This window comes from Rhea pennata, chromosome 2 (assembly GCF_028389875.1).
Source record: "Rhea pennata isolate bPtePen1 chromosome 2, bPtePen1.pri, whole genome shotgun sequence".
Lineage (NCBI taxonomy): Eukaryota > Metazoa > Chordata > Aves > Rheiformes > Rheidae > Rhea > Rhea pennata.
In genome coordinates this window covers 1,339,892-1,357,279 of record NC_084664.1, presented here as the reverse complement: position 1 = coordinate 1,357,279, position 17,388 = coordinate 1,339,892, and the positions used below count along the sequence as shown (strand labels likewise).

General features: G+C 58.0%; 1 protein-coding gene across 4 annotated transcripts; it reads right to left on the bottom strand.

The window, feature by feature from the left end:
• Positions 1–858: 858 nt before the first annotated feature.
• ELP6 (elongator acetyltransferase complex subunit 6) lies at positions 859–17,037 on the bottom strand. Of its 4 annotated transcripts, none has more exons than XM_062567626.1 (7): positions 16,897–17,037; positions 9,146–9,224; positions 7,670–7,740; positions 3,185–3,315; positions 2,819–3,011; positions 1,763–1,909; positions 859–1,453 (listed from the first exon to the last, which is right to left on the bottom strand). In XM_062567626.1, exons 1-7 carry the CDS (start codon positions 16,948–16,950, stop codon positions 1,325–1,327), a joined length of 804 nt encoding a protein of 267 aa, XP_062423610.1. In that variant the 5' UTR covers positions 16,951–17,037; the 3' UTR covers positions 859–1,324. The 4 variants fall into 4 exon arrangements, with proteins under 4 accessions (XP_062423610.1, XP_062423611.1, XP_062423612.1 ...); XM_062567627.1 differs by lacking the exon at positions 16,897–17,037 and adding an exon at positions 13,731–13,808; XM_062567628.1 differs by having other exon boundaries at positions 1,364–1,453; positions 1,767–1,909.
• Between the last annotated feature and the right edge of the window lie 351 nt (positions 17,038–17,388).

Here is a 17,388-nt window from a genome sequence, read left to right as displayed (position 1 = left end):
GCAGGCAGCGCTGTCCATACCATCACATCCCTCCCAGCTGCCTCCCTTTCCAAGGGACCTGTTCCCGCATTCCCGGCTTGGTGGCCCTTTCCCTGCTGGGTCTCAGCTCCAACTGCTGCTGCCCAGCTAAGACCATGGGATGCTCCAACCGAGGGACCAGAGAAGGTGCAACCTTCGGCCAGGCCCCCCCCAACCCCCTCGCCGTTTTATGCGGTGAGCTGTGACCACGCGCCAACTGCAGTGTTATCGCTGTGGCTTGCAAGCGAGCGGCCGTGAGCAGCGGTGACCCTGAGCACGCAGACACGGGCCGTCCCCGTGCAAGGCCGCTGCGTCCCACCATCGATCGCCTCCAGCCTGACCTCTGCTTTCCGCGCTGGCTTCCCTCGGGGTCACTCTGGTGCGAGGCCTTGGTTCGCCACGGACGCGCTGAGCGGCCTTGGCTCGCCAGAGCTGCGGGATTCGCTCCAGCTCTCGCGCAGGCGGAGCGCTGCCGGTTCGGAAAGGCTTGAACCGCCGGGAAACGCGCGGCTGCTCTGCTGCTCTGGCTTGCGTGCCCCGGGGCCCAGCCAAGAGCAGCTCCTCGCAGCCCGCGGCTCTGTGCTTCGACGCAAACGGTGGCGGTTCCTGCTCGCCTGCGACCTCCGTCTAACCAACCCGAGCGGCTACGAGCCCTCAGCCAGGCTGGCAGATGGTGTGAGAACCCGCGGCCGTGGGCGTGCGCAGCACGCTGCCGCCGCATGGACCCAGGGGGCACGGGGCTTCACGGGAAAACGGGGCAAACGAGGCAACAAAGCGCGGAAGCGACAAAGCGAGGCAGCTCTGGGTCTTGGCGCAGCGAGCCGAGGGACTAGGTGCACATCACTATACAGTTTTTTTAATTCTGGGCAAGTTGGGAGTTGAACAAATCCGTTCGGTGCCAGAGCTGGGAGAAAGGTAGGAATTGCAACATGCTCCGGGACCATCCCTGCCTCCGCCCGCCCTGTGTCATCTCGCTGAATGCCAGCGCGAGGGTGGGGTGGCCCCGGGCGCAGCGCCCCGGCGTGTAGCCCCCCACTCGCGCGGACATGCTCGGACGGTCGATGCTGCAAGCCGCGCTCTTGCTCCGGGCCGCCGTTTGGCGGGAGCCGGGCCGGGAGGACAAAGGGACGCAGCGAGCTGCAGGCGAGCTAATCCCTGCGGCTCAGCACAGGCTTAAGCCTCCCGCCGGGGTCAATCCGCTGCGCTGCTCGCGGAGGCGCTTTGGTGGCACGTGCAGCCCCCGGGACCGGCTCCCCGGCCCTTCGTGCCAGGCCCCGCGCCACTCTCGGGGCGCCGCGCCGCAGCATCACAGGACGGCGGCCGACAGCCCTCTGGCAAAAAAGGTGACGTTCTTGTCCTGGATCTTGTACTGGTAGATCTGGAGGACGTCCTGCTCCCCTCCCAGCTGCAGGGACGCTCTCCGAATTATTTTCAGCTGCAAAGGAAAAGGCATAAAAGGGACTGTTGGGCTGCAGCTGGGCGGTGATGCCCACGCAGGACACTTGCAGAAGCTTCCCCACAACGAGATGCTCGCATGCCGCCACTGCGGTGCGGGACGCAGCCCCGTGCCGCAGCTGCTTTCCCGCTCCTGGGGATGGGAGAGGCTGCCGGCAGCAGGACGGCACCGACGCAGCTCGCTCGCCCCCGCAGCGGAGGGGACACGGGCGACGGCAGCAGGGCTGGCGTCGGTCCCTGCCGCGCTAGCCGCAGCATGCCGAGCGCGGCCGGCACGAGCGCGCGGTACCTGCCCGTGCACGTCCTTGCAGAAGCCGGTGGCCAGCCCCTCCGCCCAGAGGATCAGGTCGCTGTGATGGCACAGGGAAGTCACGAGCAGCTCGTTTTCCTCGTCTTCCGAATCGTCGCCGCTGTGAGCCAGCACCACGACATTGCCCTGGCGGGGAGAGCCCGGGCAGCGGTTAGCGCCTGCCTCGCTCCTGATCGGCTCAGGCTACGGGGGAGATCGGGGACGGGGCTCGCGCCAACCAAGCTGCTTGGGCAGCCCCTCGCACGGCAGCTGGCTCTGCGCTCAAGTCCGCTGGGGAACTGAACAGCGGATACCCAAACACACACAAACACGTATGTGTGTGCACAGATCCGAAACAGTTTGCTCTCTCTCTATATATATATAGCTGCATATATATATCCGCAGCCTAAAAATACCTCAAGCCTCAGCTAGGAGCCTGCCAGTCGAACTGGTCGGTCAGGCCGTGCAAGCGGCAGCTCTCCGAACGAACCCGGGCCGCCGGCTAAAGGCGCAGCCAGGGCCATTGCTGCACAAGCCTTTGCGGCTGGGGCAAGCAGCGCAGAGCTCGCCAGCGCCAACCAGCCCCGGGACAAACGCGCCCCGAGAGCTTCCGCCACAGCCCGCGCGGGCCACCAAGCGCTTCGCCTCCTGCCGAACTCCCTGCCCGCTACAACGCGCTTTGAAACTTCCAACCATCTTGGGCCGCAGGGCAGCACCGGCTGCGGAGGACCCTGGTGCTCCGGGGACGAAGCCGCCGCCCTGAGAGCCGCGGCTTGAGCTTCGCAGAGCCTCCAAAACCCCCTCGCGCGCAGGCGCGATGCGGAGGGGAAGCCCGGGCTGCGCTCCGGAGGCTCCTGCACGCTTCCGTCCAGCGCGCTCGCAGCCCTGCCGTCCCATCCCTCCTTCCCAAGAGGTCAGCGTTAGGGGGACGACACGGGGGAACGGGGCGGCCCCCTTTCGCCTCGGACACCCCGCGCAGAGGAGCCCTGCTGCTTCCTCGCCGTCCCCCTGGGCATCCAAACGCCGGTCCCCATCCCCACGGCGGCGAGCGGCTACCTGCAGCTGGGAGCACACGGCCACGCGGCAGTAGTGCACGAAGTCCAGCACGGCCACCGGCGAGGCGCCCAGGCTGAGCAGGACGCCCAGGTCGTCCACCAGCAGCACGCGGCCCGGCCAGGCGTCACCGGCGGCCGGAGCCAGCGCCGCCCGCACGAACTCGAACAGGGCTCTGAGGTCGGAGGCGCTCTCGCTGCAAGAGGAGGAGGAGGAGGAGGAGGAGGAGCAGTTGTGCAGCGAGCCCACCGGGGAAAGCCAGGACTCCTGTCTTCCCTATCATGGCCTCTCCACTAGGGACTTTTTGGCCACGAGCCCCCCGGCCCCTCCAGCGAGTAGGTCCCCCTCTTCCAAACGCTGAGGTTTTACCTTATAAACTGAAGAGGACGGGGCTGTCCGGTCCGCTCCTCCTCGTCACCAAAGAGGACATCGAGGCAGCACCCCAGGCCTTCCAGGAAGACCAGCTGGCCCCGCTCCTTGGCCGCCGTCAGACTGACGCCCTGCAGAGAGGGGAAAAGGTCCCGTCGCGGAGCGGACAGCGTCGGAGGGACCGGCGCGCGCCCGCAGCCCGTCCTGCCTGGGGCACACCTCAACGCGGCGATGCCAAGCGGGCGTCTCACGCGTGAACTCTCCCTTATCCACCTCTCCGTCATCGACGTGCCGGTGGTTTTTTCCGCTTTTCCTACGGGCACGCAAGGGCGCCACGTGGCTGGCTCTCGCCTCGGCCAAGCCGTGTCCCGTGAGGGAGGCAGGCGAGGGGCCGCAGCGCTCGCGGGCGACAGCAGGAAATTGGGTCCCCTCTGGGCCATGCAGGACCTGGGTGGACCCAGCAAGCCCAGTCTCGTTTTACAGCAGGGGAACGAGGTCCCGTGGGCGCTCCTGCTTTTCAGGGAGGGATGGTGACCACACCAGCAGCTCCCAAGAAGCTCCAATGCCTTCCTAACGGGGATGCATGAAGGTGTTGCTCAAAGCAAGGGTGCCACCAGGCAGAGGGGTTCACCAGACGCAGCGCTGGATGAAGACCTGGCCCCTGCCACCCCACCACAGTCTCCTGCGGCAGCCCAAACCTCTGGAGATGGCCCTCTCTGCTGCAGAGAACCCAATCCCACCAGTCCTAGCATCCGCCCCTTGGATCAAGAGTTAATGCCTGGAGGGATGAAGAGGAAACAACTTTGCTCTGAGCTCAGTTTGGGCCCAGAAAACTTCTGCTTATTTTCCAGGGAAGAGCCTGCACGCGCCCACCTGACTGTAACCTCCGGGGCTGGCGGAGGAAGCACCGGGACAGCGTGGAGATGGGGGGAAAGGGTGTCAGCGAAGGGGACCTGCCTCGCTGACAGCGAGCCCGTCACGGGGAGGGACGCTAAAACCCCATCCCCGTGTTGCAGAGCAGCCCCGGAAGCTCTCGCTGCCTCATGGTCGCAGCACGCAGACGTTGACGTTGTCTTTGGCAATCTGCCCCTTATCCCTCAAGCCCGGAAAACGCCTCTGAAATCGCAGCTCGGCACGGCCAGGGCTGAAAGCTCCGCGACGGGGCACAATCGCTCGCGTCCGCCCGGCCTAGCACCGTCGCCTCCCCTCTGCCTGGCAGCCGCGACGTTCCTTAAAACCAAAACCACCACTCGCTGCTCACCGTGTCATCAGGGAAAGCAAAATGTTTGCAGGAGAGAACGAGTAACGGAGCTCGCGAGGGGGCGGTTATTAACTCGGGAACACGGGAACACGGCCGTGGACAGAGCGCGACAATTTGTGACCGGGCAGCTCTCCCAGGTCTCCTCTCGCCCATCTACTGCCGGGGAGAACAAGCGACCGGCAACGCTCTGCGGTCTGCGACCCCCGGGCTGCAGCAGCACACGGGGCAGCAGGCGAGAGGGAGGCCAGCCGGGGACAAATAGATTTTTTTCTCCTTTCAAACAAAACAAACACTGTATAAGCGAGGGTGGGAACACCGCTCTGGCAAGCTGCCCCGGTACCATTAGCGTTGCTCCAGCCCAGCATGTTCTCTAGAAGGTCGTGACCGGTAACATTAATAGCCCCTGCTGTCCCTTAAAATTCAGCACAGATCCCCACGAAAAGAGTGGGATTCACAGGAAAGGAAAAGTGTGAAGCCAGTATTGCAGAGCCAGTGTAGGCAGAGAAATCATATACATATATATATTCAGTGTATCCCCACACATCAGAGGCTACAAGGACAGGATCCAAAAAATACTGCCGTAAAGACTGTATAATACTAGCCTGGCTTCAGCAGCGTTGCTCTGGGGAGGCCAGAGCTCCCTCTCCAGCCTCAAATGACCATATTCAGGCTCACCAAACCGGATTCAATCCCTCCTTGTGCGAGTGAGCGGATGCCCCCGCGCCTGCTGGCCAGGCAGCACCAGGAACCGGCTGGGCTCTGCACTGCCGGCGCTCCAAACGCGCCGAGCAAACGCCGTCTCCCCTGTGCGCCGGACAAAGCTGTTCTGCAACCCGTGGGGACGGTCTGCACTGATAGGACCTCACTTGGCAGTGGAAACGGGCCAACTTTACACGAGCAGAAACCATGTGCCACGGTGGTGCATGACCTGCAAACGCTTCTCAGGACCTGGGACCACCGATCCCCAGCAGAAACAGGAGCAATCGCTAAGTTAGGAAGCTCTTTGGACCTTCATAAGCAGGCAACCTGCTCCTAGCAATGATTAGGCATGGGAGATGTGACCTGTAGATGGGACAACTTAGCCCAGGGGGCTGCCCATGGGCCAGATTCTTCCCACCACTTGCCTTTTCCTTGAGCAACCACAGTCTGACGCCCTGCAATTCTCCTGGCCAACTCGGAGAGCCAGGCAGCTGATCTGAAGGTTGCCACTGAGGAAGAGGATGTGGGGTGGGAGCAGCCAGCCGTGTGCTGGAGCAGGCAGCACACCAAGTCGCAGCATGTCTCAGCTTGGAGCAGTGCTGGAAATCAGGGTTTGCTGCATTTGTGCAAACGACATCTCCGCTGGTCTCTGACGAGGGATCTACAGCAGCACTGCTATACCACTCGCTGTAAACATAGCAAATTCTGACCATAAGCAAGTCTAAGAGCAAAAGTGCCCTGCCAAAAACCACTTTTGCTAAGCTTGCTGTGTTCATTTAAGCAAAGAATTAAAGCAAAGGCGAGCTCTTACGGAAACTCAGGCAGATATAAATAACTGATGCCACAACCTCCAACTCCTCCGAGCTTAGGAGCAATTTGCAACAGCAACGGCACAGACACTTGTGAAGTTATAATGTAAGACTGACTCAGAGACCTGAAACCAAAGGCACGGGGCCAACTCGCTGCTGGAGGCAAACGCAGTCGCCCCTCGGCGCTCCCCTGGGCAAACAGTGCTGTTCTGCTCAGCGCCCCTCTCCAGCAGAGTAACCTCTCTGCCCCAAGCGTCAGGCAGGAGGTCGCTTCAAGCGGTGTTGCACGTGTGCCCCAGCTAATCCTCCTGTTCTCTCGTTCCTCAGACGCTCCCAGGACAGATGTGACACCACCACCTATTAAAAGCACACACGCGAGCTCAGCACTGGGAAATTTCACCGCGCCAGGGAGCACGCCGACAAACACGCCTCTGCTTTTAGAGCAGACGGCGATCCCAAATCTAGCAGCTGAATCTGCTGCCTGCACCAGTTGCTCTGTCCCATTTCCTGTCCACAGGTTTCCTCCAAGGTTTCCTCCTCTCCGCAGCATGAAGGCCAGACCCGTTCCATGTCCCCAGAGACAGACCTTCTTGGCAGTGGGAAATCTGCTCGGCAGGGGAAAAGTATGTTGAGCTTCTGAGTGAGAGGAAGAGTTAAACCTCACCCAGAAACACGGCGTTTGCTCAGTTTGTTTTTATTTTCCTTAGGTCTGAGCTCTCAGACCACTTACCTCTTTTAAAAGTTAAAAACTGAGTACTGAAATAAACAGTTGTTTCAGCAAGCACCAAAACTCAAACCAGGCTTACAGTGGGGGATACGTCGTTATTATAACACCTGGTACTCCAGCATCTTGGTGTCTTTACAAGCAGAAGTGCTGCTGGGATTTCACACAAAAGCAGTGGAGGGATGACCAGTGTGAGCACTCATCTCTGGAAGCCCATCTGGACTTCACGCCGGAGTGTTTCATGTCTGCTGCACGTCTCATGGACGGCCAGGAGATGCAGGTCAGAGCTGAGGCTGCTTTGCTGCCCCTGGGAATGACCCAGCCTACTTTGTTTCTCAATCTCCTCACTTGAAGGCACACATAATCCTTGCCTGACTCTCGACGGGAAGGAGACGTGTCAGTACGTACCCAGCGTCATGGCTCCTCAGACACCTGGGACTCATGGCTTGGCCTGGAGGCTAGAAGAGGCATGTGGTACCTCACTGCATCAGCCTGAACTTGCCAGGTATCTCAGCCCACGGCATCACCCAGGGGCAGGGGACAAAAGGCACCTCGGGCCTCCCGGGCAGCAAGGCGAGCCGGGGGTCCTGCCGGAGCGGGGCAGACCAGCACCTGATGAAGGTCTATACCTCGGAGCAAGAGCAGTGCTGGGAAGGTTTCTCCAAGCGACAAGAGCGAGTAGATCAGCAGAGAATCTTCCAAATGTGCCCTAAATCATCCATCAGTGTGTCACCCCCGCTGGCGCTCGTAGCACTGCTCCCCAGCCCCTTGCACCTGCCCCCTCCAGGGCCATGCAATGCATCCTCGCCCATATCCTCCCTTTTAGGGCGAGAAATGCTCTCCACCCCTGCTGCAGGCACCCAGCACCAATCCTGATCAGCCCCACCAATATCTGGGAGAATTTACCCACGTGCAATCTCCATTCCCCATTTTCACTCTTTTCTACCTGATGGACGCTACCCCGGCTGGAACCTGTTAACCCAGAGACTTACCAGCTTCTGCGCTACGATGTTGTAGTGGCTGAAGGACTGGAGCAGGGCCACAAAGCACACCTTACAGCCAGCTGCGCGAGAAGATAAAAGACACGTTAGCATTTCAACTTTGCAAACTGCCGTTGTTAAGTCACAGCAGCCAGGTCAGAAATCCTTGAAAGGCCTTGAAGCGAGATGGGAGCCCCTCGCTTGCTCTTGGCTGGGCTGTCGGTTTTCACGTTTCCATGGGTCTTCCTCAGTTTGGGGATTTCTCTTTTTAAACAGACGGGGAAAAAAAGGAATGAGAGTAAGGAAAGGCTGGCATAACAGGAGCAGGAGACCCCTTTTCTGCCTCATTCCGTGGTGTCCTGGGATCATCTGGCAGTTTGCAGATCTCACTGCAAGGAGGCCAATGGCCAACCATGACACAAGTTACTGAAATCACTGGAGGGCCAAAAGTGCCCGTTTTGGCTCTCACAGGTTAAAGGACCTTGCCTGGAAAGGCAAATAGAACGAGCCATTTTGACAAAGACATCTCCGTAGAATGTGATTTGGGAAAAGCCAGCACGCGACCACCTGGCCTCATGGTTGGGGTAGGGACAAAACCCATGTATTTGTTTCTCCCTGCCGGGGAGCAGGACACAGAACATGAGCAGCAGGAAATCAACAGCCCCACGAACCATCTGGGAGCTCCCGAATGCTGCAAACACTTGGACAACATGGATGTGCTGCAGACACGGGCAGAGGTAGACAGGCAGGACCCAGGATGGAGAGGAGAGGCTGAAAGCAAGCGGACACGCACCGAGCTGCAATAGCAATCCCACAGTGCTGCGTAACCACAGGGGACGGGGGATTTCTCCCGGGCAGACGGGCAGCGCCGCAGGTCGGCACGGCGGCAGAGCCATGCAGGCACTCGGACAGAGCCTAAGGAAGCGCCCGGCAGGGCTGTCCCTTTGAAATGTGGTGCACACCGTCAGCACCTGCCGGGGGAGCCCAGGACTCCCCACACCAATACTTGACACAGTCCAGTGAGATGCCCACTTGACAGGGGCTGACAGGTTATTCATGGGTGAAACCATCAGCAGAAAAGCAATTAGGCAACTTGTCAGTCCCGCTGTTTCCTTACTCACTGACAGCTTATCTATTTGTCAGTTTTCCTGATATTTTTTTAATCACATTAGAAAACGTCTGGCTAGTGAGCAGGTTATACTCAACACTTCACTCTCGGATGCCCAAGCGATTTACCGTGTTCATTGCACTAATGATGAAACAAGTGGAAAAGAGATCAAGGGATGTGCCCAAGGAACCGGAGCAAATCCCAAGAACAAGTCAGGGCTGGGACCCACAAGTCCTGACCCCAGTGCCTTGCACTAATCACAGGACGCCTCGCTCTGCAAAACCAGCCTCTGCTCGCTTTCAACCACTTCATGCAGAAGAAACCTCCAAGGAGTGGACAACGGTGAACCTCTGCCTTGCAGAGTCCAGCCATTCACGTACCTCTGAGATAGAAGGAGAGGAAATGGTGCACGAGGAAGCTGCCATCCGTTCTGGTGTCTCGCAGCAGTGTGAACTTACCCTAGAAAAAAAGAAGCAGAAAACCTTTAACAGAGGAAGATGAGGACACAAACTGCTCCCAGCTCCATCTTGGCAGACAAGACATCTGCTCAGGCTGGTGTCTAGTGGGGACACTGAAGGTATTAGAGAAGGAAGGACATGACCTAATGGGACTTTGATTCAGGCTATATGCCACCCTAATGCGTTTGTCCTTCCCAGCTAGCATTAAATCTTTAGATGCAAAGCACAAAGTGAGGTCCTGTCTGGTTTATAAGCTCACCAACATTCACAGTCCCAGTCACTCTAAGCATGGGTTGGTCTCACAGTTTGCACATAACTCAATGACGTTGAACGTTTTCAGGTCGTGTGCCCTGTGGAGGTCAAGGCCAAGGCATAGCTCTAAGAAGTGATTCAGGTTTAAAGTGAATTTCCTGTGTTTCAGTCCGTGCCCATTGCTTCTCATCCTGTCACTGGGCACCACCGAACAAGAGTCTGGCTTTGTCTACCTCACTGTCCCCCGTCAGGTATTTATTTACACACACTGACAAGACTTCTCTTCTCCAGTCTGAACAGTCCCAGCCCTCAGCCTTTCCTCATAGGAGAGATGCTCCAGTTCATTCATCACCTTAGTGGCCTTTCACTGGACTCACTGCAGTAGCTCCATGTCTCTCTTACATTGTGGAGCCCAGAACCGGACCCAGCACACCAGGTGTAGCCTCACCAGGGCCGAGTAGAGCGGCAAAATCACCTTCGACCTCCTGCTAGTGCTCTGCCTCTTGCAGCCCAGGATTGGCTGCCTTAGCCACAAGAGCACATTGCTGGATCATGGTGAACTTGTCCACCAGCACTCCCAGGTCCTTCTCTGCAGAGCTGCTCTCCAGCAGCTCAGCCCCCAGCCCATACTGGTGCCTGGGGTTATTCCTCCCTAGGTGCAGGACCCTGCACTTGCCTTTGATGACCTTCATGAGGTTCTTCTCTGACCACCTCTCCAGCCTGTCCAGGTCCCCCTGAATGGCAGCACAGCCTTCTTGTAAAGGAGCCACCCCTCCCAGATTTGGATTATCAGCAAGCTTGCTGAGGAGGCACTCTGTCCCTTCACCCAGGTCACTAAAGAAGATGTTGAAGAGCATTGGCCCCAGTACCAACTCTTGGGTGACACCACTAGTGAGTGGCCTCCCACTGGACTTTATGCCTCTGATCATAACCCTCTGAGCCCAGCAGCTCAGCCAGCTGTCAGTTCACCTTGCCGTCTACTTATCTAGCCTTCATCAGTTTGTCTACAAGGACATTAGGAGAGACAGTGTTGAAAGGTTGAAAGCCTTACTAAAGCCAACATAAACAACATCCACTGCTCTCCCATCATTCACCAAGCTACTCATTGTAGAAGGCTATTAGACTCGTTAAGCACAATTTCCCCTTTGCAAATCCACGCTGACTACTCTCAGCCACGTTCCTCGCTTGAAAATGGTTTCTAGAATTAGTGGCTCCACTGCCTTCCCAGGTGAGGCTGACTGGCCGGTCATTTCCAGACCCTGCTTCTTCAAGACAGGAGTGACATTTGCTTTCCGCCAGTCCTCAAGAACCTCCCTTGTGGATCAGCACGACCTTTCAACAAGTATCAAGAGAGACCTTGCAACAGCATCAGCCAGCTCCCTCAGTGCTCACGGGTGCATCCCATCTTGTCCCATGGACTCGTGTACATCCAGTTTCTCCGGATGTTCCCTAACCTGATCCTCTTCTACTGAAGGTAAGTCTTCATTGCTCCAGACTTATCCATTGGTCTCAGAGGGCTGAGATTACTGAGGGCCAGTCCTACCAGTAAAGACCAAGGCAATGAAGACATGGAGTACCTCAGCCTTTTCCACGTCCCCTGTCACCAGGTCTTCTACCCCATTCAGCAGCAGGCCCATATTTTCCCTGGTCTTCCTTTTGCCATTAACATAGGAGCTACTCCCCGTGGGCTCTGGGCATCCCTGCTGGCTCAGTGTCTCTACAGTCCTCCTGGGTCACCTGTCCCTGCTTCCACCTCTTTTACACTCTTGTATGCTGTGACAACCGTCACAGGCCAATTTGAGCTGGACATTAACAGTACTGACCCTGCTGCCATCTGTAGTTTAGACACGTCTGCATGACATCCCTGAGCATGTCTCACGCTAGCCTTCTCTACCAGTTCTAGCCAGGGCTTGGTAAACCAGAGCAAATTGGTTGAAATGATGTGAAAAGAACACTATCTAGACAGACTCCTCCTTCTCCCAGTCCAGCAGGCAACTGCTTTCATTCACCCCTGCTGGGAACTTCCACAGGGGAAACGCTCATATCTACGCTCCAAAACCACTGGGGGCCACGCAGGTACATCCCTGGGATGCCCCTACAGCCCGCTGCTAGCCCGGAGCTGTACTGGCTCCTTAGAGACCGTGCTGAGCCCGGATCATCTCGCCTTCTGGACACTAGGCAGGTCCAAGGGAATTGCCAGGGCCATGTCTAAGTGGCATCACAGCAGGCACCCATGAAAGCCTTAGTCAATCCAAGGATACGAGGGAGGTTTGCAGGAAGGCAAGTAATAAAAAATAGACCATAAGCTGCCCCTCAGCCACCTGTCCCGTTTACAAAGCGATGTCAGCACAGACCTCCTCTGGATGGTCCAGGGGAAGGTGTCACAAGGAACTGAGTCATTCCTGAAAGACATACCCACCAGCTAAATCCTCCAGCTGGACTGAGAGCCCACCTGGACACCACGTTCCATGCCACCAAGGGTCTTCTCCTCACTCTGGGAAGACCCAATGCAGCAGAAGGCACCAAGGAGCAGCACTGCGCTTTCCCGTGCCTCTGTGTCATGTGTTACAAGCCAGAGCACGCGCGCACGCTCCCAGCATGGGAGGCCATCGTCCTGGGCAGCTGTGAGCAAGTTGCACCTCCGAGCTCCCTGCCCCTCTCCTCCAAGAGCTGCCCAGGCTGGCACAGACAGCGCGGAGGCAGCAGCTGCCCACCAGCCAACCCCGACTCCCGTCTGCTCTCCCATCGCCTCGGCCAACGCTGCTCGTGCATGTCAAGTGGCAGCTCTGCTGCAGCTATTTCCCCAGCTCCCAGCCTGCCCCGAACAGCCCTCCCTCCCCTCCGTTGCAAGCTCACCTCAAACATGCCACGTTCAGAGCAGAAAAGCTGATGATCAAAATGTGTTTACTGGAGCAGAGCTTTCTGCACAAAGCATACGCCTTGTTTTGATTGTACGGGAAATTAATCCAGTTCATCAGTGCACGCCTGTTATCAGCACCAGTCTCATCAAGGCATTTGTTTCCATTAAAAGCTTAGTGAAGATTTTTCTTTAATCAATACAAATCAGAGAAGGGCTGCTTTTAATCACAAAGAACTTATCAATGCATCATTTTCAGTCTACTAAAAGGAAAAAGAAGGGTAGGAGTGGAAAAGCCCTTTGCAGCAGCAAGCAATTTACCCACAGGCAATTCACAAGTCACCCATCAGAGTTAACTCCCCAACGCCTCAAACGTGTTATAAAGCCATGTAAATGGAACGGCAAGTATTGAACACGTCCGCAAGGAATGCAAAGCAGAATTCAGGGTGCAGAAAAGCTGCTCAGCCTCAGCCAAGAGCGCTGCTTTCCACCCGCAAAATGGCCTGTGTGGCCTTTTCAGCACCAGGAGGTACCACCCTGGCGAGCATCTCGCTGGAGATGCATCCTCCGGCTAAGCCTGGGCGAGCCTCTGGGCTAACACAGCACAAGATCAAAAGTGATCGCTGGCTTAGCTTCCACGGGATCACCCGTTGGATCCCCCTGGAGACCCCTCTCCCATGCAGCGGCCTCGCCGGAGCAGCAGCGCGAATGTGGCCCCCACCACCTCCCCGGTGCAAGGTGAAACGAAGGACAGCCAGCTGCCACGCAGGTGCATGCCCTGTGCAACGAGCAGCCCGGATGGGCAGAGTTTAAACTCTGCTCTCAGGCAGGATAAAAAAAAATGACTTCCTGCTGCCAGAGTCCCCCGGAGGCTGGGGGCGAGCTCTGGGAACAGCACTTCTGGAGGGAGGTAGGCAAACCCTGAATTTGCTACTGTGGAAGCTAAACAGCGAGCTCCAAGTGTCAGGTACTTTCCTCACTTTACAAAGCCGCCTCTCAGCCACCCGTCCCTCAAGGAAAGGGCAAGCACGACCCACAGGCTAGAACTTCAGAGCTTAAAACAAATAAGGTAGAAGGACTACGTTCACAGAGTCAGCTGGTGTCTCCAGCAGGCCAAGGAGAGAAGTGCTCACTCTTGAGCTCTTCTCAGGACAGAGGAGAAGAGGCTGAGGAGGAGAACAGCATGTCCTGCTGGGAACAGCAGTCTGGCAGCAAGACCTACAGTCACCTAAGAGTCTTCTCTAAAGATGCCAGCTCCAAACCTGCTCCAAACCACACATGACATTAGTCCCAGCTACCCCAGCCCAAGATGCTCCCAAGCAACCACAGGAAGGAAAGGTTAAGGACAGTGGGTCTTTCCATAACCAGGCAAAACTCCACATTTTTGAGCTTTCTTACCACTGCTGTTTGTTCTGCTGGCACCATCTGCACTTCCAGGAGAGCTGTAAAGATTTCTTGGCTACTGCGAAAGAATCTACTTGATAGCTGTGGGAATCCCCACGTTGAGGGAATGAGCCCTTTGAGTCCAACTGTCCACGCACTAAAGCAAAACACTCAGCAATCATGAAAGTGCACAAAGGAAGTTCAAAAAGCTCCAGGCACCAATGATACTCCAGTCCTGTGCCCTTTGGGGATGCAAACTCCTGTGTTCTCAACTAGTAAAGTCTGCAGAACAGGTAAGTTCCAACACATCCTAATACAGCCGACTCACAAAGCCAGGCAGGGTGTTTCTCTGCACACATGCAAAGAGTTGTGCTCCTCCTTCAAGGCAGATCCTTGATGTGCCCCCAGCAGCTGTCCATTGGGGGGGGGAGGCATCCCCTGGCTGCTCGGTGCATCCGGACGGTCTCGGGCACCTTGGCCTGCTGGCTCTCCGAAAGGCTCTCCCCTTCACTCCTGCCGATGCTGCACGGAACAGCAGGATGTTACAGTACCGGGCACGCGTCACCTGGCTTCCTCAGACCTCTTTGAAAACCTTCAGTCTTGCCAGCCCTCGCTTTGCTGTCACCCTGCAGCTGCTTAGACACCACTCAGAATTGTGCATTTCCAACATCTACACACCCAGCTAGCAAGGGATGGAAATGTCCAAACCATTTACGTGCACCTGGTTTTGCTGGAAGGAAGGCTGGCAACAGTTCCTGGAAACTCAGGCATCCTCCATGCTTCCCAAGCAACCCACATCGACTCTGGTGGCCAGAGAACTACCCTGACATCTCCACCAACTCCGGAGCAGGGCATGGGGCACAAATAGCAGGAAGCAGGGCTCTACGGGGATGTCAACGCAAGAGGGAAAGCACGCAAAGCCAGTGGTAATCTGTGAGGCTTTTCAAGTTCTGCAGAGTACTGCAGCCACACCATTTTCCTACTGGTCCATACATCTTTCGCCATCGCTCCTGCAGTCCTTCACAAATAGTGACTGGAAGCAACTGGGACGTTTGAGGTCCTGAGAGCTAGCAGCCTCCTGTTCCAGCCAGACAAGAGCAAGTCTCTTGCTGAGGAGCGGGGTAAGTCCTGGTTACATCACTTCTTTGTCAGCACCCAGAAATTCTGCAGCCACTGACCCGCCACTACAGACGTGCGGTCTGATCCTCTTCCCCCACCTGCATGATCTTCTCAAGCCCAGAAAGTCACTGCTCAGGATGAAACATAGCTAAAGTAAAGGAAGGTACTTCTTGCAGTACCTTCTGAATCCGCCTTCCCCCGCCCCAGCCCCCAGCCTGTTCCCCCTACGTTCTGTTTTTGCATTCTTTCCACCTGCAGGCTACAAGGCAGAAGCTGCAGCTACTCTTTAGAAACTGCCAAAACCAATTGGAAAGGCAGCAGCGGGTGTCACAAGCATTCAGCGGTGACATGTCAGATACACCCACACAAGGAGCAGCTATATCCACCTACCAGCCCTGAAGTGAAAAGATCTGTTAGTGCTTTGAAAATGCTCAAACTATTCATGGGGATGGCAAGATGGGAACAAAAGATTTGCAAAAGGGTGATGGTTTTTAGCAGCAAGACACACCAACTTCTGCTCAGGTATCCCGACACGGCCCGTGGCGCCTGTCCCCCAGCGGAGGGAGCTCAGCTCCCATTGCAAGGACAGTGAGATGCCCCACACTGCATGGCTCAGTGCTGAGACCAGCGTCGTTGAGCTGACACGCTACTGACAGCCTGCAGAAACTACACAGTGGGAGTCACAAAAGGATACTTGCAGTTTACCACCGTGTCAGATCTGCAGTTTTCCGAACTGTGGTGAGGATATCCGCGTGCGAGACGTTTGTCAGAGTGTGATTACATGCACGAGCCTAAGAACACAGTCCAGCTGCTAGCACGTAACGCCACATAGCAGCGTATGAACTCCACCTTCCACCCCCGGTATTAGGGAACACTGCTCTGCAGCCAGCAATATTCTGGTGCTATGCCTTTGCCAGACAACTTGGAGCAGGGAAATCTGGAATGTGTGGTAGAAAGCCCAAGCCCCTGGTTGGTGGGAAGGAAAAAGTCTACACAACTTTGAGCCATTTCCCAACACAGAGCAGCCTTTGGTTCAGCTCCTCTGCGGGGTTATGCCTGTGCCGAGTCAAAACTCAGGATCTCGTGGTTGAATCGTCCTGAGCTTTTGCTCCCCAGACTGTTGTGATACCACTGGCTGTTTGACCCACGGCGGAAGCAATGGCACAGGCAAGGGGCGGCCAGCTGTCACATCACCACCCTGCCTGCACGGCCGCGGGCAGCACTGCGATTGCAGGCAGCACCCGGGGCGGGCCCCGTTCTCATGCTGCCGCTCACGCCGGGGGTTCGCGGTGCGGATTTCCCAGGTGCTAGGCGAGCTTGTGTTACTGCAGGGCAACGTCCCCACAAGGGGATCCGCACTCCGGGGATCCGGGGATCCGCCCGGACACGGCAGCGGCAGTCACTTCAGGTTAACTGCCTGGGTTTGGTTCTTTCGCAGCACGGACGGATGGAGGGAACAAGGCGCACGGAGGGCGGGCAGGGAAGGAAAACCCGCTCCCGCTGGCTCCTTCTGCTCCGGCCGACACGGCATCGCCTCGCCTCGCCTCGCCTCGCCCGCGAGAAAGCCACTGAGGAAACGCGGCTCCCGCAAAATCCGCTGTGGCCGCAGATGCGCTTTCACTCGTCTGCGCCGACACCTCGAAGGAGGGACGACACCTCCGCGCGACGAGGGCCCGGGCGCCCCGCAAAGGCGGGCGTCGCCGCGCGAAGCCCCCGCCATGGCGCCGCCGCGGCTCCCGCCGCTCCCGGCACGCCCCGCGCCCCTCCCGCCGTGCAACGGGGCGAGGACTGCAACTCCCAGCATGCACCGCGCCGCAAGGCGCCACGCAGGGCTCAGACTACAACTCCCAGCATGCACCGCGCCGCAAGGCGCCAGGCGGCGCGCAGACTGCAACTCCCAGCATGCACCGCGCCGCAAGGCGCCACGCGGGGCTCAGACTACAACTCCCAGCATGCACCGCCCGCGCCCCCCCCTCCCCCCGGGGCGCGGGCCTCCTCTGCCGCCATCGCCGCCGGCCGCTGCCCCGGCCTGGCGCCGCCGCTGGCGCTGGGGCGGCCTCACCTGCTCCGGCCGCTGCGGGGAGGCGTTCAGCAGCTCGTTCAGCTCCGCGAACATCTCGCCGCCGCGGGCCTCGCCGCGGCCCCGACGGCAGCCGCGCAGGGCCGAAAGGCTCGGCGCGCGGGCACGTGCGCGTGGGGGAAGGCGGCGCCGGCGGAGGCAGCGCGCATGCGCCGGCCGCTCCCCGCCCCCCCCTTCCCCCCCCGGGCGGAGCCGCCGGGCGCCGCCTGGTGGCGGGGGGCAGCGCGGCGGGGCGCGCGGGGGCGCGTGTGCACGCACGTGTGCACACGTGCACACACACACACGAGCACGTGTGCACACACGTGCACATGCATGTACACACACGTGTGCACGTGCACATACACAAACACGTGTACACATGCGTGCACATGCATGTACACACACGTGTACACGTGCACACACACGAGCACGTGTACACACGCGTGCACATGCATGTACACACACGTGTACACGTGCACATACACAAACACGTGT